The sequence below is a fragment of the Phocoena phocoena genome, chromosome X, assembly GCF_963924675.1.
Source record: "Phocoena phocoena chromosome X, mPhoPho1.1, whole genome shotgun sequence".
Taxonomy (NCBI): Eukaryota; Metazoa; Chordata; class Mammalia; order Artiodactyla; family Phocoenidae; genus Phocoena; species Phocoena phocoena.
This window is the reverse complement of record NC_089240.1, coordinates 29,017,815-29,043,191: the sequence shown is the minus strand read 5'-3', so window position 1 is coordinate 29,043,191 and position 25,377 is coordinate 29,017,815. Positions and strand designations below refer to the sequence as shown.

Genomic DNA, 25,377 nt, shown 5'->3' with positions numbered 1-25,377 from the left:
GTTCATAAATCATACAGTGCAGTGATGTAAGTGCACTCCTTAGCTTTTCTGACCATTCAGAAAAGCTTGCATTTAATAAATAGCATTAAAAGAAATGTATTCCTTTTCCACTGATGTTCACATGGAGAGGTTTTGGATATTCTCAGAAATGAGAAGGAATTCTCTTAGTTAAATCTGTATATATATTCTGTGCTATCTAAAACACAATGGATGCTTGTTGTTTCCTTTACCTTTAGTTAAGGCCTTCCTATTGCCAAGAAAAGGGAAAGAAAAGTAGAAATTGTAAAATATTCAGCCATCGTTAGCTAACCATTCTTTGCAAATAGGTAGCATATTTGCGTATCTATTTACCAGGGATTTTCATTAATGTTACAGAGAGACTCAAAGACGTGGAGGAGAGTGTTGATTCCATGTGGCTGCATTTCTTTAAGGCCTGAGCCTCCTGTGTTAGCATCTGAATTTGAAATGCTTATAAACATAGTACATCTCTAAATTGCAACAAAGATTGGTATTGTGAAGATTATTAATAGTTCACTCAACTGAAGGGGAAAGTAAGCAGCAGGCACAAAGGTTCTTGCCCTCCCAAATCTTAAAGACATCCATTTTAGAGAAAAGAAGAGAGGAATAATAATTTCATTAAAATAATAGAAAAGTTGAAATTATTGTTAGCCCTAAAACAGGGTAGAGATATGTGAATCTATGGGAAGAATTTTAGAAAATCAGCAGAAGTCAAAGTTAGGTTTTGAATTGTACTTCCGGAATAAGGACATAATATGTAATCAGGCCATGTCTCTGATAATTATGTTAAATTAGATGAAAAAAATCACATGGATAAGAAAATGTAATTAAAGCACTCAAAATAATAATGTCATTGTTTTCACTTTCTTTTAATAAATGAAAAGTGAGGAAAGATATCCTTTTAAACTATACGTGAGCAATTCCAGTATCTTCTCAGAAATGAAAATTGGATTGTAATATGAGCTTGTCTTTGACCATGTTCTAAAAGGCTAATAACAGTGAGTTGGCAAAAGACCCCATGAACAGAGTCCATGTATAAAGGATCAAATAAACACAAAGAAACTCCTACAGACAAAAGTCAATGTAATTGGCAGCAAGATTTAAGGGGAAAAAATTAGGACCAGGGAAGACAGAACCAGTTTCTGCCTCCTTGTTTTGGTGCTTTCTCATCTAAGGAAAACAAACAAACAACAACAACCAAAGGGGGGAAAAAAAAAACAGGATAAATGAAACATCTCACCTTTGTGGCAGGAGGTAGAAAGATTCAGGATTATTGTTTATAAACTTATTTCAGGTGAATTAAAAGACTAGGGAGACATTTCTACTTTAGAAGTTCTTAGACTTAACTTTGAACATTGCTGCTGATTCATTTCTTAGAGTTTTTTAAAGCATTATTTTTTTTTCTTCTAAAGTTACTAATGCTCAAAGGAAACTGAATTTTTAAAAATATACTTACCTTTACTTTTTGTCAATTAGATGCATTGTTTGCACAGTATGACCTACTTAGTACTGAAGATTTTTGTGCCTTTCTACAGTCCTTTTTCATTTATTAAAATGAAAGACATTATCTATGCTACCTTTTAGAAATTCCTGTGGATTTGAATTTTCAAGAGTATAGATGGGTCTTGCTTTGTGCAGAATTGATGGATGAAATTTAATTTTACATCAAAGGTAAAAAGTGGGTATTAATGTGGCACACAGCTTTTAGCAAAATTCCTTTAAGCAACAATTTTCATACTGTATTTTTTTACCTATTATATATTTCAATTTTATTTATTCTTAAATACTTTTAAAGAATGTCTCCGTTAGACTGATTCAAGTATCCCTGTTTTTATACATTTTCAGTTTTTTTTTTTTTTAGTCTATAGTATTGTATTCCTTTTGGAAAAAATTGTGTGGTATTAAGGTAGTAAATAAAAATAGAAAGAGTTCAGTGTTCATTGAGGGAAATAGAGTCATTTTTGACCACATATTCTTTTATCTGAAATATAAATAATTTATAACTAAAAAAGGTTTATATCTGAATCAAGTGTACATAATGAATACAACACCATCTACATTCGTTAATTGAAACAATATGGAACTAATTTTTTAAGCTGTGAAAATTTTCCCTTGCACAGTTTTTTCTAATGTACCGCCTTCTGTTTTCTCAATGGGACTGTTGCTTTTTAAATTCTCATTAATTCCTAAACTATACACTAATTTCTTTTCTGTATATTTGCTTTAAGTGACTATATATTTGAGAGAAAGAGAGAGTGGGTTTTCTGGTGAGTTACGATAGTAATATGATTGCTGGATAAAGTAGCTTTTTACATTTGGAATGACCATAAAATGGTAATACATTTAACCCTTCTCTGTGTTACAGCAGTATATCATAAGGTTTTCTGTATGTGAACCTAACCTCTCTCCTACAGAGAATTTTTAAGTAGTATATTTCATGCATAAAAATTTTCAGTGGGCTCCAATATACTTTAATACATAAATACATAAAATATAAATGCCACAGTTCTTGAAGAAGAAAAACACATCAAAAAACCCCTGTGTAGCTCTCAACATGCTACTACAATTTTCTCATTAAAAAATAGAAAAAAGCTAATAACTGTACAATCCTCCACTTAAAATTTTAAAGCCTAATAATAATACTTAAAAAAGAAATCTCATACCAATGCAAGGACCATATGGTAACTAGTATAGTGAATCTATTTATCACTTTTTTCAAAATTGTGTTAAATTTTTTGATAATTTTAAAGCTTGGTCTGTTGTTAAAATGTTTTCAATTGAAGGTTATTGGTTTTATTCTTTCCTTCATCCCTTTATTTTTCTGGCTGCATGGCTTGGCATGCAAGATCTTAGCTCCCCAACCAAGGATCAAACCCGTGCCCCCTGCAGTGCAAGAGCCAAGCCTTAACCACTGGACCACCAGGGAAGTCCTCCATCCTCTCTTTTTTAATAATAGTTCATTTCAGGAAAATGAAAATAGTGATAGCTAGCTACTTGTTTAGGTCTTAATATGGACCACATCCCATGCATGACTTTGTTTTCATTTTTCTTATTTAATTAGCACACACTTAAAAGGAAGTCTTACCAATTTCCTTTTATAGGTAAGGAAATTGAGGTTCAGAAAAATTGAGTAATCTTCTTAAGATCACAGTTAAATGATAGAGCTAGGGTTTGATCCCAGACAGGCTTTATATCCAAGCTCTCAGGATATTAAGTTGCCTGAGGCCAGAGACCATGACTTCTGTCACTAGTATCTATTGATACGTATCTCCCATATCAAAATAAAACCTCCTATTCACTATTCAGATTTCATGGATATTTTGAATTATTTTTGTGTCTTTTAAAGAAAATACATTCTGGAATTTTAATAGCAAAAGTAGATTTGGTTCCTTTAGCTAAAATAAAAATCAGGAGCAATATTCAGTATAAATATATTATGGAAAAAATCAGCTAGCAGCTAACATGTACAGGATGTTTGGAGACACAAATAAAAATGAAATGTATACCTTTTGCCTTATACTTGTTGACTCTGGTATTCAGCTCTAACTCTGACTCCAGAGACTTGTAATAACATGTATTTCAGATGGGAAAAGCTTTGGGTTACCTGGGAAAGTGTAGCTGAATTAAAAAAAAAAACACTTTCAATTTAATCTAAAGGTACTTGGTCCATCCCTTCAGAAGTACGTGAATAGAGCTTTATCTCAACCCACTGGAGACTGCCAACTCCATGCCAGAGTGCAGCATGACCCAGAAAAGCACGCTGACCTCACTCTGTCACTGGTCTTGCTCACAACCCCATGTTCTTCTTATAATCTGAAATACAGTTTAAAAGGCTTAGTGTTTTGTTCACTGTTTTATATGATGTCCCAAAATTGTGCTTCAGAATTATCTATCCCTCTTCTGTTATTCACTTCAGAGTGAAATCCTTCTTACTCCACACCATCCGGGCAGTAATAATTTGATATGTTAATAAATTGCCATATGTCAGAAGGATGTAAGTGGGATGGAAATTAAAAGTGGCAGGGTAAAGGGATTCAGGAGTTCCAGGGGTCATGATGGATCTCATTGAGCAGGTGAGATTTGAACAAGACTTCAAGCTGTGGGGAAACTGTTCCAGGTAGAGTGAACAACTAGAAAAAAGGCTCTAAGGTGGGAGGGAGTGTGTTTGATGTGTTCTTTCTATAAAACCCAATTGAATTTGTGGGGGAAAAAAATCAATAGAAGTGTTTTTTCAAGGCAGAAAGTAGTACGTAGTATCATAAAATTAAGGGGGATTAGGGTACAGATTAGAGACTTGTACATTTTGGTTTATGCTCAGTGGACAAAGAACATAGAAGCATTTGCAAACAATCTGGGAGATTTCTTTAATGGTTCTATAAGATCTCCCACAGGAAGGCCTAGTTTTTGTTCTTTAACCCACTTTTACTGATATTTTCCCCCACATATTCAATTGGGTTTTATAGAAAGAACACATTTTTTATTTTATACTCATATTTCATTTAATTATGTAGTGTATAATTATATTTTGTCATTACATACGTAAGAATGGGGGCAGTCACACTTGACTCTTTATAAGCACAGGTTCTGATTGTCTCTTGCTGTGTAACAAATTAGTCCAAAACTTAGTAGCTTAAAATAGCAGTCCCTTTGTATATCTCATGTTTCTGTGAATTTGGGCATGGGTCAGCTGGGTGATTTTTCTATTCCACGTTATATCATCTGTGATTATTCAGTGGTTGTCAGATGGCTGTCAGGAGGATCCAAGACAGCTCTACTCACATGTCCAGTGCTTTGGTAGGAATGACTGGAATACTTGGCTCAACTAGATCTACTGACCTAGTACTTATGGTAGACTTAGGGTATTTGAGCTTCTCACATGGCAGCTCAGAGTCCAAGAGTAAATGATACAAAAGACAGGAAGTGTTAAGTTTCCAATCTCTTAATGCCCGGCCCTGGAAAACAGCAGCTCATCTCTTCCACCACATTCTATTAATCAAAGCAGTCACAGAAGCTCACCCACCTTAAAGAGAAGAAACAAAGACTTCACTTCTTCAATGGGAGGAGTGTCAAAAAACAGTTTCAGCCATCTTTAGTCCACCAAGGTGTACAATTCAACTCTAATAGACAGTAGCTTTCAGCGGGTCATCTTGATCCATCTGGAGATCCTAAAGAGGGAATGGAGAGTTTTGGTTTATCCAAAAATTTTGGAAAATGAAAGTCTGTTAAGACAGATTCTATTGTAATTCCACTCATTTTTAAAAATTTTACTTTATCCTGTTTATAATTATCACTTGTGTTTCTGTCCAGACATTTTAAATCAGAAAGGTGCAGTATATCATATAGGAATGAACATCCATCTAAATATAGTATAATTATAAAAACACTTACTTTAATCTCTAGGAAACATTCTTTTTGTCTGTTTTCTAACTTTTAAGTAAACCCATCACTTTTTAAGTTTAATTTTACTATATTTTAAGGTTTTAAATACTTTTCTGATATGAAAAGTTCCCAGATTGGGATGCTTGGTTAGATTATACACTGCAATACATCATCGTGAAAAATATAGGCAGTCAGGTGTTAGAGATTCTATTCCATCTTCTCACTGGCTTTTTAGCACATCTGCTCCATTTAAAACTATGGCAGGGAGGTGTGTAAGATTGAGCTGATTGTTTCTAGGAGTTTACTGTGCTTCTTTCAAAACTTTGTTTTTCAGTAAAGGCAATTGCTCCTTGAGCAGTACTGGTTGTTCCACACCCACTAATTATCATACAGCCATTTAAAGTTGAAATGGTAATCAAACCAATGAAAGCCCAAGATTAGCTGCATTCCTTCTTCATTTCTAGTGGAGAGATTCATCTGAATATCTATAAAGGATTTTGTGGTGCATTCTCTGGCAGATGCAGTAAAACAAATGCAATACAAACTTTTAAAATACAGCTTTGAATTTTAGGTTGAATTTTAAGTTGGACATATTTTAATTTTTACAATTTAATTATAAGAGTCGAATGATCTTAAAGGATCATTCTAGTTATAAATAGAATATGAGGATTTGAGTTTTATTACAGAAAGAAAAATCTATTTTAAATGGTAAAATTTATACTTTTTGCCCATCAGAAATTACTGATTGATGCTTCTATTGAAATTATTAAGATCTAAGCATACAATGATACTTGAGGCAAATTCTCATTTAAGGAATGGCATACTGCATGACAGGTTGTGAGGTATTAAGAGATAATTGCATGCCTGGAAGGTGTGGTGAATCATATGAGCAAAGGCCAAGAATATCCAGAGACCAAATTTCACCGTCATTTCAAATATTACTCCCTGGTGTGTGTTATTCTACTTAAAAATTGCATACTTGTTGGTTGTAAATTTAAGGACCAAAAACACCATGTTAAATTAGTACTTTTTAAAAATGTGTTTAACCTTTACCAACACAATAGAATGTATTCAATTCATAATTATAAATATTATCAGGGCTATTGAATAGGGGGATATGCCAAATACCTTTCTGGACCTTCCGTTTGAGATAATCCTGATTGCCCGCAGAATGAAATGCATGCTATGAATCAAAGAAATGTAATGCTGTATCAAATAATTATGTTTTTGTTTGTTTGTTTTTTTGCGGTACACGGGCCTCTCACTATTGTGACCTCTCCCGTTGCGGAGCACAGGCTCCGGACGTGCAGGCTCAGCGGCCATGGCTCACGGGCCCAGCCACTCCGCGACATGTGGGATCTTCCCGGACCGGGGCATGAACCCGTGTCCCCTGCATTGGCAGGCGGACTCTCAACTACTGCGCCACCAGGGAAGCCCTAATTATGTTTTTATTTATATGTATTTTGACATCCTTATGCATCAGAAAGAATTCATTTTATTGGAATTTTTTTTAGTCAAAATGCAACCCCCTCTCACTTTTCTTGATTTCGATATGAGACCACGGTATTTCACGATAGACAATCAGGAAAATAACAGATAAGAGAAAGGAGAGAGGGAAGAAGAACATTTTAAGGTTTATATTTGTGTTCAATGAAATAATACATCTGTGCTCTCCCCTCAGTTCTTTACTCATCTAAAGGTAGAACTGCTTCTGCAGGTGGAATTAAAGTTAATTATCTATACCCAAATACCCTTAGTAGAGGCTCCTGTGAGCACCTCACTCCACTGCTGAAACAATAACAGGTAAGATCAAGGGGGACAGACAATGACAAAACAAAAGTAACTTGCCAATTGACAACTATGCCTATGAGCAGAGCCTGTGTTTAAATCCTACTCCTACATTTTAAATTTCATGGTTCTGGGAGTTTCTTAAACTCACGTGCCTTAGCTTTTCCATCTGCATCTGTAGAGGATATTAATAGTATTTATATTTGTTAGGAGGATTACATGACGTAATGTATGAAAAGTGCTTTGTAAATAAACAACCCAATTTAAAAAATGGGCCAAAGACCTTAACAGACATCCACCAAAGAAGATATACAGATGACAAATAAGCATATGAAAAGATGTTCCACATCATCTGTCATCAGGGAAAGGCAAATTAAAATAACAATGAGACTTCACTTACACACCTATTAGAATTGCCAAAATCTTAACCGCCTACAACACCAAATGCTGGCAACGATGTGGAGCAACAGGAACTGTCATTCACTGTTCATGGAAATGCAAAATGGTATAGCCACTTTGGAAGACACAAAACATTATCTTACCATACAGTTCAGCAGTTACACTTCTTAGTGTTTACCCAAAGGAATTTAAAATTTACATCCATACAAAAACCTGAACACAGATTTTTGCAGCAACTTTAGTCATGATTGCTAAAACTTGGAAGCAACCAAGATGTCCTTCAGTAGGTGAATGAATAAATAAACTTTGGCACATCCAGACAATGGAATATTATTCAGCACTCAAAAGACATGAGCTATCAAGCTGTGAAACGACATGGAGGAACTTTAAGTGCATAGTACTAAGTGAAAGACGCCAATCTGAAAATACTACATATTGTTTGATTCCAAGTATATGACATTCTAGAAAAGGTAAAGCTATGGAGAAAGTAAATAGATCACAGGTTGCCAGGGGGCAGCGGAGAGAGAGAGATGAATAGGCAGAGCACGGAGGATTTTTAGGACAGTGAAAATACTCTGTATGATACTGTAATGGTAGATAACTGTCATTATATATTTGTTCGGACCCATAGAATATAAACACCAAGAGTTAACCGAAATATAAATTATGGAATTTGAATGATAATGTTGTGTCAATGTAGGTTCATCCATTGCAACAAATGTACTACTCTGGTGCGGGATTTGGTAATGGAGGAAGCTGCATGTGTAAGGGCAGAGGGTATATGGGAAATCTCTGTACTTTCTGCTCAATTTTGCTGTTAACTTAAAACTAAAGTTAAAAAATAGTCTATTAAAAGACTTTAAAGGACTTAAGAACAAATATTAAAATTTAAAAAAAATTTCAGTATATCAATACATTTATTCCCTTCACCTCCTGATGCTTATATTTTCTGAGTTATTTTGTCACAAAAGAAGGATAAATTGATTAAACAATTTTTTTTACAACTAAAAGAAGAAATGCTTTGTAAGGTTGCTGACCCTGAGTTAGTATTAATACATACTAGATATTTTTGGTATCAACATGTTAATACTCTGAATTTATAGAATTTTAAAAATTATGAGATTCATATGAAATGTCTAGAATGGGCAAATCAATCACGACATAAAGTAGATTAGTAGCTTCCAGGGTCTAGGAAGGCAAAGAACGGAGAATGACTGCTAATGGGTACGAAGTTTCTTTTTCAAGTGGATGAAACTGTTTTATAATAGTTAGTTGTGACAGTTGTGCAACTCTGCAAATATATTAAATATCACTGAACTGTACACTTTTAAAAGAGTAAATTTTATGGTATGTCAATTCTATCTCAATGACAGCATTATAAAAATTAATGGGAAGGGTGGAGAGACAAATATATTTTGTAATAGTGGGTTTTTTAATTTGTTTATGAAATACCTACTATTTGTTAAGCATACTCTCTACTAAATATAATACATAAAATATATTATTATATAGATTATATTATATAATCATGACCTGTCATATATATTTTTATATTTTATATATATAATTTCTCAATGAAGCACTTATTACAAATAAACAAGAAACATATCAGGTAATAATAAGTGCTTCATTGAGGGTAAATAAGTTGAGATAGTGACTGGGTGGTTATTCTTGTTTCTAAAGTGAAGAAAACTTTGCTGAGATGGTATGTCAGCTGAGGTATGATTGTCCGGCATGAATGAGTCATAGGAAGACTGGGGAAGAACATTCCAGGAGGAAAGAATAGCTAGTATAAAGACTTAGAAGCACGACTGCCTTTATGTGTTTAAGGAAGCCATGAAATAGAGTGAGAAATGGGGGAGAGGACTAGGGTCATAGTCAGCAAGTTAGACTGGAAGGAGCCTTTCTAAGTTTTCTCATATATGAAGTGAATGATACCTAATGTGGAGAATTGCCCTGGAATTTTAAAAACACATGAATAATACTTAGCATAGTGTCTCACACATGGCTGGAAGTAAATAAATGTTACTACTCTATGAATTCATCACTTACATGTAGACTGGCCCAATAGTGGGCATGAGAAATAGACAGAGATTTAAAGTATTAACAATGGTTCCTTGGGGCTTTAGGAAAACCCCTCTTTCTTAATCTATGAGGAAAGAAATAATGAGGTTTCCAGAAGTAACAAAGAAGAATTTCTTTAATAGAAAACAAATTGCAGATATCTTCATTATTTCCCTTACATTCCAAACCTTGGGATATCAGACTGTTTTTAGTCTTCATATTAATTTGTTTTCGTGTCAGATTGTATTTCCTTGCTAATTTTTAAGCCATCATTTTTGTATGACTTATCTGTGTTTTTTTCCCCTCTCTTCTTATTTTTCATAATATCGAGATAAATGTATACAAAGTTAGGAGTTAATACTATAAAAAAAGAGACTTTCTATTATTTGGTTAATTTTCTAAGAGGCTATATATATAATATATATGTATATATATTATATATCATGGATATAGGCAAAATATGAGCTACTATATAGAAAGGAAGTACTAAAAGACATTTTCTATTTTTTTAACAAATTCATTTATTTTATTTTTGGCTGTGTTGGGTCTTTGTTGCTGCAGGCGGGCTTTCTCTAGTTGCAGCGAGTGGGGCTCCTCTTCATTGCGGTGGCTTCTCTTGTTGCGGAGCACGTGCTCCAGAGTGCAGGCTCAGTAGTTGTGGCTCACGGGCTTAGTTACTCCGTGGCATGTGGGACCTTCCCGGACCAGGGCTTGAACCTGTGTCCTCTGCACTGGCAGGCAGATTCTTAACCGCTGCGCCACCAGGGAAGCCCAGACGTTTTTCTCTTTTATTAAAACCATCAACAATAAGGACTTTGACAGTAGTTTTCTTGGCAAGGTTATCATCAGCCCTCTATTCTAAATATAAGGAATAAAAAAGACTTCTAGTTTTGGGACATCGTGTTATGTTATCCTCTAACTATAGGAAAATTGAAATTTAGATTGTTCCAAATCTAGTGTGACCTTAAACTAGTCATTTAACCTTTCTAAGGCTCAATTTCCTTATACATAAAATTATTATAATACTAATTACTTCAAAAGATGCCATAAGAAAAGTATTCAGGACAGTTTCTTTGATATCCAATATCGATAATATAACAGTATCAATAATATAACAATCATCGTCACTATCACTACCTTTCTCTTTATAAAATCATAATGCTAATGGACCAAAAAAATGTAATTCTAGTTAAAAAATCAAGTTTATATTGTGTTCTACTTAATATATATATGTAAAAGAAAAAATAAAGCATGCGTCTCTGTTGCAACACCAGTAAACAAATATAAAAAAAAACAAATTTTCTGTTTTGTAAACCTAACCTTGGTGATTTTTTGTTTTTTTTTAAGATTATGAGTTCTTTTTGTTTGTTTGTTTGTTTTGGCCGAGCCTCTCAGCTTGGGGGGATATTAATTTCCTGACCAGGGATCAAATGTAGTCCCCCAGCAGTGGAAGCACAGAGTCCTCACCACTGGACCACCAGGGAATTCCCCTGGTGATTACGATGATAATAAAAATAATCACTATTAGGTTACTTTTCCTGTGATTAACTTCTCTTTAGGTACTTTCCCTCTATTAATATTTTAAAATATTTCATAGCTGAATTATTTGGAAATGACTACATCATTTCACATGATTCCCAATATTATATCAAACATTTGACTCCAATTTGTTTAGAAAACTTGGGACCCCCCTCTCTTTCCTTCAACGATATTTGTGAGTGGACAAACATTGAGGGCTATGCTGTAGCAGGCACAAGAGATGGGAAAAGACACTGTTTAAATTAATAGTACCATAAATTTTCTTTTTATGTTTCCCAACCTCATATTTATTGAAATGCATTAAATTACCTCAGACATCGAAGGATACAGCATTCAATTTATAATAATCTTTATGGTTAACTTAATTCCATTAACCTCATCTCTGAAAGGTGGCAAATTAAGGAGTGCAGAGTGCACTTTCATTTCTTTGGGGAATGCCGTGAGCTACATAGATGATTGCTTTCTGGTTGTTGGGGGAGGCATCCAAAAATTAGTCAGTTAGATAATAAAAAAAGAAAAGAAAACAAAAAACTTTGGTCTGTCTCACACAATAGCTCTATGCCATGCTAGATGACATCGGATGATGATGTACTGCTTGCATCACTGCAGTTCTGTTTATTTGAAGTTAAAAAATGACTAGTTGGCATTGCCACCATTTTAAAGGGCTAAATTTTCATTTTCCAACCAGATTTGACCTTAGCAAAGGTAATCTTTAAGGATTATTTAGGCATTTCAGTTTGAAGAGTTTATGTTCTTCCTATAAAAAAAAAGTGGGTGTGTGCGTGTGCAAATTTGTGTATGTAATATGAGATTTTAGGTCCTAGTGTTGGATAATTAAAAGTTGTGTTTTTATGGCAGTAAATTTCCTGTGTTGTGAGTCACTTTTCGGGGTATATGTACTGTTTAAATCGGGGGTCCCCAACCCCCGGGCCGCGGACCGCTACTGGTCCACGGCCTGTTAGGAACCGGGCCGCACAGCAGGAGGTGAGTGGGGTGGAGGGGGGCATGTGAGCGAAGCTTCATCCATCGCTCCCCAGCCCTCGCATTACCGCCTGAACCATCCCTCACCCCCCCACCCCCGCGTCCGTGGAAAAATTGTCTTCCACGAAACCGAGCCCTGGTACAAAAAAGGTTGGGGACCGCTGGTTTAAATGATACCCGGAATTAATTTGGTGGATTCACTGCTTGCTTGTTTTACTATGCTAGAGAGAGCAATTAGATATATGTCGAGTTTGTTGCACCTGTAAAACTTTACTTGGATGTGATAGTAAAGAAAGTGAAATAATGTCATGAACCTATGAAAACTCTGCCTAGTGGGGTTCTATCAAGTCTCTTTAGTAAAGTTTGCACAATTTCAGCTCGCCAATCACATCGCTGAGGCTCTTTTACTTACTTGAAGCTCTTTATGACTTCTGAAAACCAGATGTTTACAATTTTTTAAATGTTGTACTATATGGCCAGTCTCCATTTGTGCTCTTTATTTGTAGTATTAGTTTTGCATTTTGAGTGCATAAGTCAGCCTTTGGTTCGTACACATAACAAGGTATATATTTTGAGGCAACATCAGGAAATATGTAACAACTCATTTAAAATGTTTGATCATTAGCGAGGTCACCTTGAGACTACTAATCAAAAGAATCGAGTCGAGTTTCAGGCTGGTAAAATTTGCCGTAATCTTAAACGTAGGGCTGTATTCCTAATTCCAATAGGATGGACAAAGCCATATTATAAAAGGTAGTTTTACGTGCATGGAGTCTAGAGACAGACTGCTGACTTCGAATCTCAATGATGCTATTTAATAACTGTAACCTTGGGCAAATTACTTACCCTCTTTCTGCCCCTCTTTCTTTATTTTTAAAATGAGTAATGATAGTACTTACTTTGTAGATTTGTTGGAAAGATTTATATCACTTAAAAGGTGTACAGCACGTAATGCGTAGTATATGATACTTTACAGTTACTGTTATCATTACCTAGGGGAAAAGATACCAATGTCTGGAGATAGATATATATCTCCGGCACTGATATCAGTAACTTAAGAGGAGGGAACCACTAGCAAATCTGAACTTGGTGTAGGTATATCCAGTCTGTATGCCACAGCTAGTTTTTGTTTGACTCTTTTGTTTGTTTTTATTTGCCAAGGTTCCTTAATTCCTGTTGGAAAACCTTTTTGGGGTCACTTCCATTAGTGTTTGCAGAATAGTTTACTTATCTCAGGGGAAAGTGCCCATTAGCAGTACAGTACAGTGGTTGTCAGGAAAATCTATTAAATGGAGTCCAGAGAGTTCATCTCTGTAATTGTATAAATGTATGTTTCTCAGGGGCAGTGTTGAATTAGTAAATGGATATAAATCACAAAGTGCTAAAACTCGATGAGACCTTAAAAGCTGAGTAGTTCCAACCCCCTTATTTTATAGATGAGAAAACTGAGGCTCAGAAAACGGAGCAGTTTGTCCAAGGCCATAGTAGTTATTGTCTGAGATGAGGAAACTATCCAATTGTCTGCATGAATCCTAGGTTATTTCCACTAAAATTTAATCTCTAAATTAGTGTCTAAAAGAGTCCATTTAAAATAGCAACATTTTCTTCCACCTGAACATGTTTGCACTATTCAGAAAAACCTAGGAAGTGTGCTGGAAACCTCTCCCTTCCCTTTCAACCTCTGATTAAGACAGAAGCTCAAACTACACACTCTCCCTTGTAACACAATCCAAAATATTGAGAGTAACATGTGTGATATTAAAAACAAATTACCTACTTACCATATATACTGCCAATATGCTTGCTGGATACACCCACTTAGAATTTGTAGACATTAAACTACATTTCAGGGACCATCCCAAGATGTAATTAATGAAATGAACTGACCTCTGACTCGAGAAGGTATCCATGTTGACTTCAATACAGAGCAATAGCTCTTAACTATTGATCGTAAAAATGTGATATATAAAGGCTCTAGCTCTGCCCTTTCAAAAGTCACACAGAACCATTGTCCCTTAAAGCTGATAGGCACAGCGAGAAGCTGGGAGGCCAGAGGTTCCCACTGACACAAAGTATGTGCTTCCCTAATGGCTATTAATCTTCCAACGCAGACTAGATATTTTATGTGGGAAGGAGGCTGCTTGTAATTTCATGAGTAAGCCAGAGAAACACAATGAGGGATGATACTGTCCCTCTAGTTGTCAGCCTCCCAAATGGGAAATAAATAATAGCAGAAGGATAAATGTGGCTGAAAGCAGAGGTGAGAAAGGGAACCGTTAGATATGGGAAACATCAAAGAACAAGAAATAGCAACAAAGAGATGCCAGATGCCAACAAGAAAAGGGGAAATGTTATGAGTAAAAATGCTGAAGAATGGCTATGAAAAGGAGATGGGGGATGGTCGCAAAGGAGGCCTTGAAATGACAATAATCCGTTCCAGAATGAAGAGGAAAGGAAGCTTATTACTTTTCTCCAAGGCAAAAAAATACATTTTCTTAAGGAAAAAAAGTAAAACGAAGCTAGAATGGATTAAGGAATGGGGAAAAATAAAAGACAACTAGATGTATCCAGAAAGAGGTAGTAAAGGCAGTGAGCAGTGTTTCTGTCCTTCAAGCTGGTCAGTTGTGTTTATGTCTCCATCCAGCTGTATGGCGTATTCCTGGGAAATAGCTGACAAGGCTAGGAGTTAGGGATAGGAGAATGCTCTTGCTGGGAGAACATCAATCAACTAATTCCAAATGAAGGTCTGGCTGCCAATAAATAGCTGAGAGATCAGGCCAAGTCACCTCTGTCTGGTGTTTCTCCCTGTCAGAATAGGTAATGGTAATATTTATTCTCTCGAGCCCAAAGGACTTTTATGAAAGATAATTAATGCATATATAAATGGAGGCAGTGTAGCTTACATGTTTAATCTAGTGGTTACAAGGGTAGACTCGAAGCCGAAGTTTCTGGGTTTGAAATCCAACTCCTTTTCATCGTATCTCTGTACTCTTGGGCAGATCACTTAACCTCTCTCTTGCTCAATTCATCAGTAAAATAGAGTTAATAATAGTGCCCACCTCATAGGGGTGCTGTGAGGAATAAGTGAGGAGTGATGAAGATCACTTAGCATAGTGCCTATCATGTATTAAGGACAATCTGAACTGTTTGCACTGTGTCGATGCTTTGGAAATAAACCTTTTTTTTTTTTTTTTTTTTTTTTTTTTTTTTTTTTTTTGCATTACGCGGGCCTCTCACTGTTGTGGCCTCTCCCATTGCGGAGCACAGGCTCCGGACGCGCAGGCTCAGCAGCCATGGCTCACGGGCCCAGCCGCTCCGCGGCATGTGGGATCTTCCCGGACCGGGGAACAAACCCGTGTCCCCTGCATCGGCAGGCGGACTCCTAACCACTGCGCCACCAGGGAAGCCCGGAAATAAACCTTTTATATGAGTGTAACACACTGCATTCATTTATAGTACTACATAGGAGTTAGAATTACTGCTGATGATAAAAAGTTCTGATGACATCATTATCTCTGTGCCTTCATTTTCTCTTCCTCATGTCTGCCCTTTTTCAGTCATCTGTTACTTCATTGCAAGAGTCATTTCTTTTTGCCACATTTGCTGAATATATGTTATTTATCAAGCAGTTATTGAGCACTTACTATATACAGGCACTGTTAGAAATATGAAGAGGTATAAGACACAATTTTTGCCCAGAAAGACATATGTCCAGCAAAAAGAAGCAACTCATTAAGAAAACAATAATAAGAAATGCTATGATTAAATTTGTGAACAAAGTATTTCATCTGGGCTTATTTGGATGCTGAGGGCAGACTTACCAGATATGTTCAAGTCATAGTCAAGTTTAAATGCTACTATAGTACATGAAACTTTCTTTTATCTCATATTTCACTTTTTAATTTGTCTTTTGCTAGTGAAACTTAAGGCTGGAATCTCACTTTTCCTCACTCTTCTCCTGTCATCTTCCCCCATCACTAAAACAAACAAACAAAACCCACTTTATTTTATGCTTAAATGCTTCTGATGATGTTTTCTCAGTATCTCATTCAATTAGACTAACTGTTCTCATGCAAAGTTAAAGTGGTTGGAAAACCTAGCATACTTTGTCTAAGTAGGTTTTATTTCTCTTGCTAGCACCCCATTTTATTCTGATAGTCTTAAGAGATAACTGAAAGATAGTAGTCACCGTATTTCTAATGAACTTTAAAGAGGAAGTAAGCCATGTTCCCCCCCCAACAGTAAATTCCTATAAATGAGGGTTAAGAGTTATAGTAAAGATATTTCTACAGGGGTATTTGTTTCCCTTAAGTGGTTCAAGTTTAATACATGTGTGATAACTTGGAAATTCTTACTCTTAATGAAATACAACATAGTTGGAGAACCATGTCTACTATTTCACAGGCAATGTGATGCTTCTGATGCCAGTAGTTCTTGTCTTTAGCCCCCAAGTGTGGTTCCCTTACTTATGTGTGAATATTACCTATGGAATCTGCAGTAAGCATTTTGCATATTTAAAGGAAACCAGAGTTATTTTTTTACAATAAAAAATAATGCATGTTCACTGTCCAAAGTAGATACAGAAAAACGCAATGAAAGTAATGGTTGCCCGTAATTTTACGATTCAGGAATAGCCAGTGTTAACTGTTTGCTACATACATTCCTATTGAGAACTATATAATGATAACTAACATTTATTGAGCATTTTATATGCACCAGGCAGTTTCAACGACTTTATATGTTAAATATTACCCATTTATGCCTGGCAACAATTTTATGATATAAGTACTGTTATTACACCATTTTAAAGATGAGAAAATCAGTGCCATAACAAGGTGCAGTAAACTTGTTCATGATCACCATGAACATGGAGCCAGGACTGTAACCAGGCAGCCAGGCTCAGAGCCAAGGTTTTTAACCACTAAGAAATAATGCCTTTTTAGTATAATAACATACATACAATTTTGTAAGCTGCTTTAATTTACTTAATATGCCATATGTTTCCCAGTGTTTTAAAATAGTCTGTAAAAGTATGATTTTTATTGACTGCCTATAAATCTTATCAATTGATCGTACCAGAATTATTTTAATTCCTATTTGATATATTTGGTGTGCTTCCAATTTTTCACTGTGGAAATAATGTAGCATATTTTACAAATATTCTAAGCAGGTGTACAAGTTTTTGGTGACATTAATATTTATTTAAATAAGCAGGTAATGGACGTCAGTGGTGCACATATCAATGTAAAACATGCAGTAAATATTTGCTGTACAATAGCTATGCTCCAGAGACAGTGCCAGGAGGCAGTAGGGAATAGAAACCTTTCTATTCATAAATACCTCCTAATCTAATGGAGAGAGATCCCTGTAAAACAGTGTGTTTCAGTAGAATCTAGATATGTGTGTTGAGGAATGAATGGCAGGTGATGAAATTTCAACACTGAATGGAAATATCCTATTAGGAGTTATGGTTATAATAACCAGGGTAGGCGATGTGAGGAAACTAGTGTTTTAAGAAAATATGTATGACAGCATTATAGAAATGAGGGGATTTGTAAAGTCCAGGGCTTTACCCACTTAGCTGGATTTATTTTATCATTTCTAGGGCTTTTGTGATGTTAAATACCATATATTACATTGCCCTTGTATAGGTGATGTGACATATGGTTATGCCCTTAACCAAATGGTGGTTATAAGTACAAGCATCAGTTCTTTTGGCTCATGATCTCAGTTATAATGTACTGGGTTTAACAAATAGTTTTTCCCAGGCCTTGGAAGTATTGAAGTTATGAATGTTCTAGGAGATTTCCAGATAATCTCAGGGCCAAGTGGTAAGCAGATCATTCTCTGAGACTGGATCTTCTGCAGTGTGTCTGTGTTCTTTTTTTTCACTCTTAAGCCCCTGGCATTGCCTTCAGGGGTTACTGACTAGCATTTAGACTGACTGAGTTAGAGTTAGATATATACCTCCTGTAGTTAATGGGTTTTATTGCCAGGAATATCCTTTTGCTTATCAGTGGGGAAGGTTTTTGCTTCTATTGCTGGATATAAAGGTGTCCCTCAATATTCCATTACTCAGTTCATTGAGAAAAGCTTAAATTTAAGGGAAGGTAGATTGGAGCTCTGTTTCCTGAAGGAGGCTGAGCAAAGTAATCGCTCCCAAGTTTGGCTCAAGTTCTTCCAGATGTTCACATTTATATGACAACCAAACACTTGGAGATATTCCATCTGGTGAGATTTCTGTGCAAAATTTCTTTATATACAATTCTAAAATGAGTTTCTGGTCAATGGATGTGAAAATGAACACTGATCATCCACAACAAACAACGAGATAAATTTTCATCCCGTTTGACTTGTAAAAGCAAAAACTCCTGTGATACTGAATATATCGTTTTCTTTTCTTTTTCAAACTTGTGACTCCATGGGAAGGACATGGAATCAAAGCAAAAGAACAGTATTACAGAAGATATGGGCCATGAAGAATTGTGCTTAAAATCATAAATAAACATAGACACATACACTCACCACAGTGATGTGATTATAAAAACTAGACGGAAGCTGGCTGAAGAACTGCAAAGGACTTGGCTTTCCATGAACTTAATGATTGAAACTAAAGTTCCTCCCCAGGAGATAAGCTGAAATCATAGCACAGTTTGAATAAAAGTATGCCTTTTCAAGGGTACTGCAGAACAATTATGGCTGGGATCCTTTACTCTTGAAGAGAAGGCACTAATAACCTCTTATTTTAAATCGACTTCCATCAAGCAATAATGCCTCCCAGCTTGCAATTTCAGGCACTGTATTGGGTAATGTGTTTACAGGCTGGTCTCATATTTCTTTTTGAAACAGGAGACGGGTAGCTTACTGCTACTTGGAGGTGACTTTAGGAAACACAGTTTTCAAGGTGGTAGTTTAAAAAATGTGATTATTGGGAATAATAACTCCAGAGACAAAGATTTAATGGGTTTACTTCCAATTTATTCAGCACGTCGCCAGGATATTGAAGTTCTAGTTTTAGATCTGTGCATTCAGAGTCCACCTTATTCCCCGATGTATCATATATTTAGGTTCTTACCGCCATGTATAGGCATTTAGTTTGCCTTCAACTCTCCATAGGAGTCTAACCTCTCAGAGTAATCATTGTAGCTGGATCTGTCACAGCTCTACTCCTTGCTTACTTATCATTACTATTTCTTTAAAATCGAGATATTGAAAACATACATTACTAAAAGGAAGAAAACACATCTCCAACACCGTTATGGTGTTTTTCAGTTCAGAGGCTTATTGTGTATGCATCATTTGATTTAATTTCCTCCAAAGCCTTGGGAAATGTGAGTTATTATCATCTTATTATTGTTGTTGATAAATAGAAGAGACTATTTAGCACTAATTCTGCATCAGGACCAGTGCTAAACACGTTGCAGTTGATCTGAATGATATCCTCAGGATGCTGGAATTAATATTATGCCCATTTTATAGATGGTGAAATTGTGTGTTAAATGACATGCCAAGTTTACACAGATGGTATATAGCAGAATTGCATTGCCAAGCTGTTTTGTAGATGGAAACTAGTGAGGCCAAAAGTTTAAATAAGTTGCCCTAGGTTATCAAGTTAGTTCCTAATGCCTCTAACTGCCACCCTAAGTATTTTCCATTACACCGTTCTGTCCGGAGAATTGCTCCTACCTTATATGGTACTCTGGAAAGTAGACAAAGAAGCACCCCCCACCGACCCAGAAGAGGACTTATTTTTTAAGGAGGAACACTTTTTTCCAGTCCAACTCTGCCCTCACAAGGATGGGTGAGTAGAGCATGGGTATGGATTTCAACCCCTACTCATCCCCCCTTATACAAGCACCTTGGTGCAAAACGTAATACCCAGGGCCGTAAGTAGAGGCCCTGGCTGTCCTCATTGAAACTAATAGCTGGGCATTCCAAAATAATATCAAGAGAAATATACAAAAGAGTTTTCTATAGGTATGTGTTCTTAGAAGCAGCAAGGATACAAAATGTGTGCTCTACTAATTACATTTCTAATATGCTCACATTTTCCCTTCATCACTAACAAAAATGTTTAGCAAGATATAATCTGACAGCACTCATGCTAAAACTCCCCTGGAGCCCAAATGTATCGCTAGTTAAAATGACCCTCATCTTCACAAGCCATTGAAAAGGAGTTGAGGCTCATTTATGAAGTGGGTTTTAACCACTGGGTGATACATCGTGCTGCCGTTATGTTACCGAGCTTCGGAATAATTTTTTGTATTCATTTCAACTTATTACTATATTCCTTTTCAAAATCGATTACTTTTAATTATATAGCTACCCTGGGCATAAAGCAGATATTGTATAACTTGGATATGCTTTCCACTGAAGTACTGACATAGTAATAGATTTAATGTGCACCTAACTATAATAAACATTAAAAAATTGCATGAGTGTATAATGAGGACACTGATAGTCAAAAAAGTTTTTAAAAATGTCTGTGACTTGGGATGTTTGAGAAGTTCAGGAATTTTTAGCTTAGAAGATGTCTCATCAAACCTGAGAACCTTCTTGAAAACATGCAGCTGATTAACTTGAAAGAGCTTGGTCTAAAGACTGGTTCTCAAACTTTGGAGCACTACATGAAACTATAAAGGCTCAAGCCCCATCCTTGCTTTAATGAACTTAGGCCCCTGTGTTGTATATTAGCTCTTCACTTGATTATGAAGAGAGGTGTGTACCTAATTTGAAAACAACAGGTCTCCAGGCACAGATTCTCAAATTTGGGTGCACATTAGAATTGCTGGTGTCTCACACCCAGAGATTTCTTTTCTTCTCTCTCTTGTTTATGTATTTGTTTGTTTTTTCTTCCAGTTTTATTGACATATAATTGACATATAGCACTGTATAAGTTTAAGGTGTACAGCGTAATGATTTCACGTACATACATCGTGAAGTGATTATGATTACCACAATAAGTTTACTGAACATCCATCATGTCATATAGATACAGCATGAAAGAAATAGAAGAAAAAATGTTTTCCTTGTGATGAGAAGTCTTAGGATTTCCTCTTTTAACAACCTGCATATATAACACACAGCAGCGTTCATTATATTTGTCACATTGTACATTACATCTGATTTCCTTGATCTGAAGTGTCCCTTAGGCATTAGGAGGTTTAAAAGCTCCTCAGGTGGGCTTCCCTGGTGGCGCAGTGGTTGAGAGTCCGCCTGCCGATGTAGGGGACATGGGTTCGTGCCCCGGTCCAGGAGGATCCCACGTGCCGCGGAGCGGCTGGGCCCGTGAGCCATGGCCGCTGGGCCTGTGCGTCCGGAGCCTGTGCCCCGCAAGGGGAGAGGCCGCAACAGTGAGAGGCCCGCGTACCGCAAAAAAAAATAAAAAATAAAACTAAAGCTCCCCAGGTGATTCTAATATCAGCAGAGTTTGAGAACTACCAGTCAAAGTCCTTGCTGCCCAATGTGTGGTCTAGCGACACCTGGGAATTTGTTGGAAATGCAGAATCTCAGGTCTCGCAAAGAATTACTGAATTAGAATCCACCATGTACCAAGATAGCCAAGTGATTTTTGTGCACATTAACTTTTGAGAAATATTGGGCTGGGGAGTCAGGCAGAGCTGGATTTTTAGCCATTTCTAATTAGCTAGGTGACTCTGGGAAACCTCTCTGAGCTACAGTCTCTTTGCCTGTCAAATGGGCATAATGGTTACCCTGTCAACATCGCAGGCTCGTTGGGGAGATTTGTGAATTGCAATACTGGAAACTCACTTTAGTAACTACAACACTGAAGGCACTCAGGAAACCTTGTGTCCCTCTTAAGAGGCAGAGTTGCTGTGACCTTTTTCAGCGCTGGTGGATAGAGGGCAAGTGAAGCAAAACACTGCCAGTGACCTCCATCACAGGCCTTCCTATTCTTGTATTAGTGAAGGTTCTTTGTAGGTGTGAGTTCAAGGTGATTTTCATTAACTCAAAAGAATAAATGCTTCCTAGACTCAAGTGTCTTCTTCTTAAAAAGTAAATCATAGCCACAATGTCCTTGCAGGTACCTTGGGCACCTTGCATTGTTGTAGAATGTGATCAACTTAATCATACAGTGCCACTATTCATACTGTTATCTTTAATTTTACCTTTTAGATCTCAATCTGTTATTTCTCTCCTTCTTGGCCAAGAGCTCATTTCTTTCTAGAAACTCATATATAGGGTTTCTTTTTTTCTCTTCAAGCCACTAACTTCTGCAATTATCTTTTTCTTCTTAATTTCTTTTGCCCCACAAAGTATTTTCTCATTGTTCCTGTTCCACCCCGTGAACTAAGATATAGAACTGACTTGTCCGGTAAAGTGTGTACATCTGATTGAAAGGGTATGGCAGTACTTTCTTTGTAGTATAATCATTTGCACATTGAGAGGGAAATAGAAATGTCTAATGGGATACCAGAGAAGAAATACCCTCTGCTAATCTTTCTAAGCAGGACGACAATGAGTAATGATTACAGTTAATTAAGTTAGGCAACCTCCGTTTCCATTCACTTAGCCGCACTGCTAATTATATACTCATTCTACAAGGTTTCTTTAGTTCTTCTGTAATTTGGATGCAGTACTCTTTGTGGGCAAGGGGATACAGTACGATTAATGAGCTTTTTCCCACCAACACCTCCTGTTCTCTCTAAATGAAATTTCCACATCTGGAAGTTGAGAGTAGAAAAAGGAGCAAGGGGGGGAAAATCAGTCACATTTTCACTTACCTCCAGCACAGCACGTATTTATAATTGCAGAATATTTTATGGTAAAGAAAACGGTAACATTTAATTTCTTTGGGAGCCTTGCGAAATGGTGGGTTTTTTTCAAAAGGAAATAAGTCCACAACTTGGCTTTTTAAAATATAAATGACAATGACACTTTATATTGTAGGCGTTTGTTCACTTCAAATAATTGTATATTGGGTACCTACTATTTGCCAGGCCCTGAATCTATTAAGTGAGAAGGAGGTAAGCCCTAGCTATGATTCCAGGTTTCTTTACCTGGACTTCAATCATTTTAACAACTTACTCTTTAAAGAAAACTGAGAGAATATGCAGCTCTACTTGGGTGTATTGTTAATGAAGCGCTTGAAAAAAATTAGTTTATGTGCTTTGATCAGATGGGGATTGCCATACTTAAGAGTTTTATTTTTAATCTGAAAATCCACTTCAATCTTATGCTCTGGGCAGGCAAGGCTGGCATTACACAAGGCTGGCACAATTCTGTACATTCAAGAAGCAAGATTTAAGGTTTAACTTCAAATATAATCTCGTGTAAGTAAGTTATTCATATTATTCCCTTTATTTAAAAAACGTCAAGGTTTACATGATGAATTTTTGCTTCAATCTTCAACAATCTCCATTTGCTTTAAGAATTAACTTCTGCCCTGTGGTTGTGTTTAGTTTAAGATTACTTCAGATTTTAGAATTGATTTTTAAAGGTATATCTGGAGGAAGATATTTGGCTGTCAAGTACCTTTATTTGTATATTTGCATAGGAAGTTCAAATGTGTTTTGAGCAGCACTGGGCATTTTTAGAATTGTTGTTTTTCTCCTAGCGTCACACAGGTGCACAACTTCACAAGTCCAGTCTCCTCTTTATGCATCCTCCTTTCTGCTTCTCTTTCATAACATCAGTTTGCATCCATGAGTACAGTGTCGAGTTCGCATGAAGACTAGACAGAAATACAGGTGTCCTCATAATAATCAGCTCCTTTAATTCTCCTCTCTGGTTTATGCTTCAGTCTCAGCGAAATCCTATATAAAGCAGGCGGCATAGTTATTACTAGAGGAACTGAGGTTACTGATTAGAAAGGAACGTAATCAGGTAGATTGAGCCTGCGAGGGAAGAAACCATTGCTGGGAGAGGGGAGTGTTTGCAAAACGCTCTCTGTGAATCTGTGAAGAACACCTCACTTTTCAGGGCAACCGGAGTGGAAGAAACAGGTGCAAAAAGATTGTGTGTTTGTCTGCTTTTGTGAAGCTGGTCAGAGATTATGTACCTGCTTTATCTGTGCTTGGCTATGACTCTACCTCCAGGTTTATCAGATCCCATAGAATGTTTAAGAGAAAAGTACCAACAGGGAAATCAGCAAAAAGCTTTCCTATGAAGGTGTAGGAAGCCACCGCAGAATTTGAAATGTCTGAGGTCTCATCTGGTGAGTAAAAGCTGCAGATAAATGCAACAGCCATTCAGAAGAATGATAAACGCCACAAGCATTCGGAAGCAGGCTTCCCCAAAGGTGACTCTTTTGGTCAATTTGCAACCTCTAGGATAAATTTGGATCACTCCTATTCCATGTGGCTTTCTCTAAAAGTTAAATTGGGGCTTTTGTAGTGAGGAGGGGAGGGAAGGGGTTTAACATCAAAGTACTGAAATGAAAAGGAGCCCAAATTCTACTTTTTGGGTTATGGCTTTTATGAACTTGATCTTCAGAAATCTAAAATTATCTCTAGTATGAAGAAACAAGAAAAAAAATAATGACCCAGACCTTAATCAGTAAACAATAATATTTCAAATTCAGTTTCTAAGGACCTAAACTAAATCCATAACCTCATTAGAAAACTAATGTGAAGAATTTTTGTCTTAGCAATAGAAACACCTATGTGTATATAGAGGTTTCAAGACATTTTTTGGTCAAAGAAAGGAAAATAATAAGGGTTTTTGTGAATAGTAATTTAGACATGGTCAGGTATGCACTACTTATTAGGAATCAAACTGGGCCACCAGTTGTAAACAATAATTATAGGCTGCCTAATTACCTGAAATATAGAAGAATAATATTAAAGATTAAATATTTATTGTTAAATGCTAGCTTTTAAATAAAAAGGTGTCATGATTAATCGTGTTATCTGTTTTTTTAAATTATAAGATAGCCTGAAATTCTAAATTAGCAAAAATTTATTGTTGGTCTATACAAACTTTATATTAAAAGTATACTAATTCCTAAGCTGTGATAATTTTATTAGAATTTAAATCTCTTGTAATAAGATTTTCTATCATTAGGAAGGAAGATGACTAATTTTGGGGGCAGGGCAGAGCCGAAGAAGTTGAGATTAAATAAGCCTTTTTAAGATTATGAGTATATATTAGGAAAACAGTCCAAAGTTAAAAAGTTTTTTGGATCTTCAGCTGTCCCATAGCTTGATTTATAAGAAAAAGCTACCCACTTTTGCAAGTCTTGTCTCT

The 25,377-nt window shown here is 36.2% G+C and overlaps 1 protein-coding gene across 1 annotated transcript in view; it reads left to right on the top strand.

The window, feature by feature from the left end:
• Positions 1 to 24,134: 24,134 nt before the first annotated feature.
• The window catches only part of DMD (dystrophin), a 2,035,184-nt gene continuing 2,033,941 nt past the window's right edge, over positions 24,135 to 25,377 (top strand). The window contains exon 1 of the mRNA XM_065901098.1: positions 24,135 to 24,346. Within this exon, the coding sequence (XP_065757170.1) occupies positions 24,328 to 24,346 (19 nt within the window). The 5' untranslated portion in view covers positions 24,135 to 24,327. The remainder of the gene's footprint in view (positions 24,347 to 25,377) is intronic.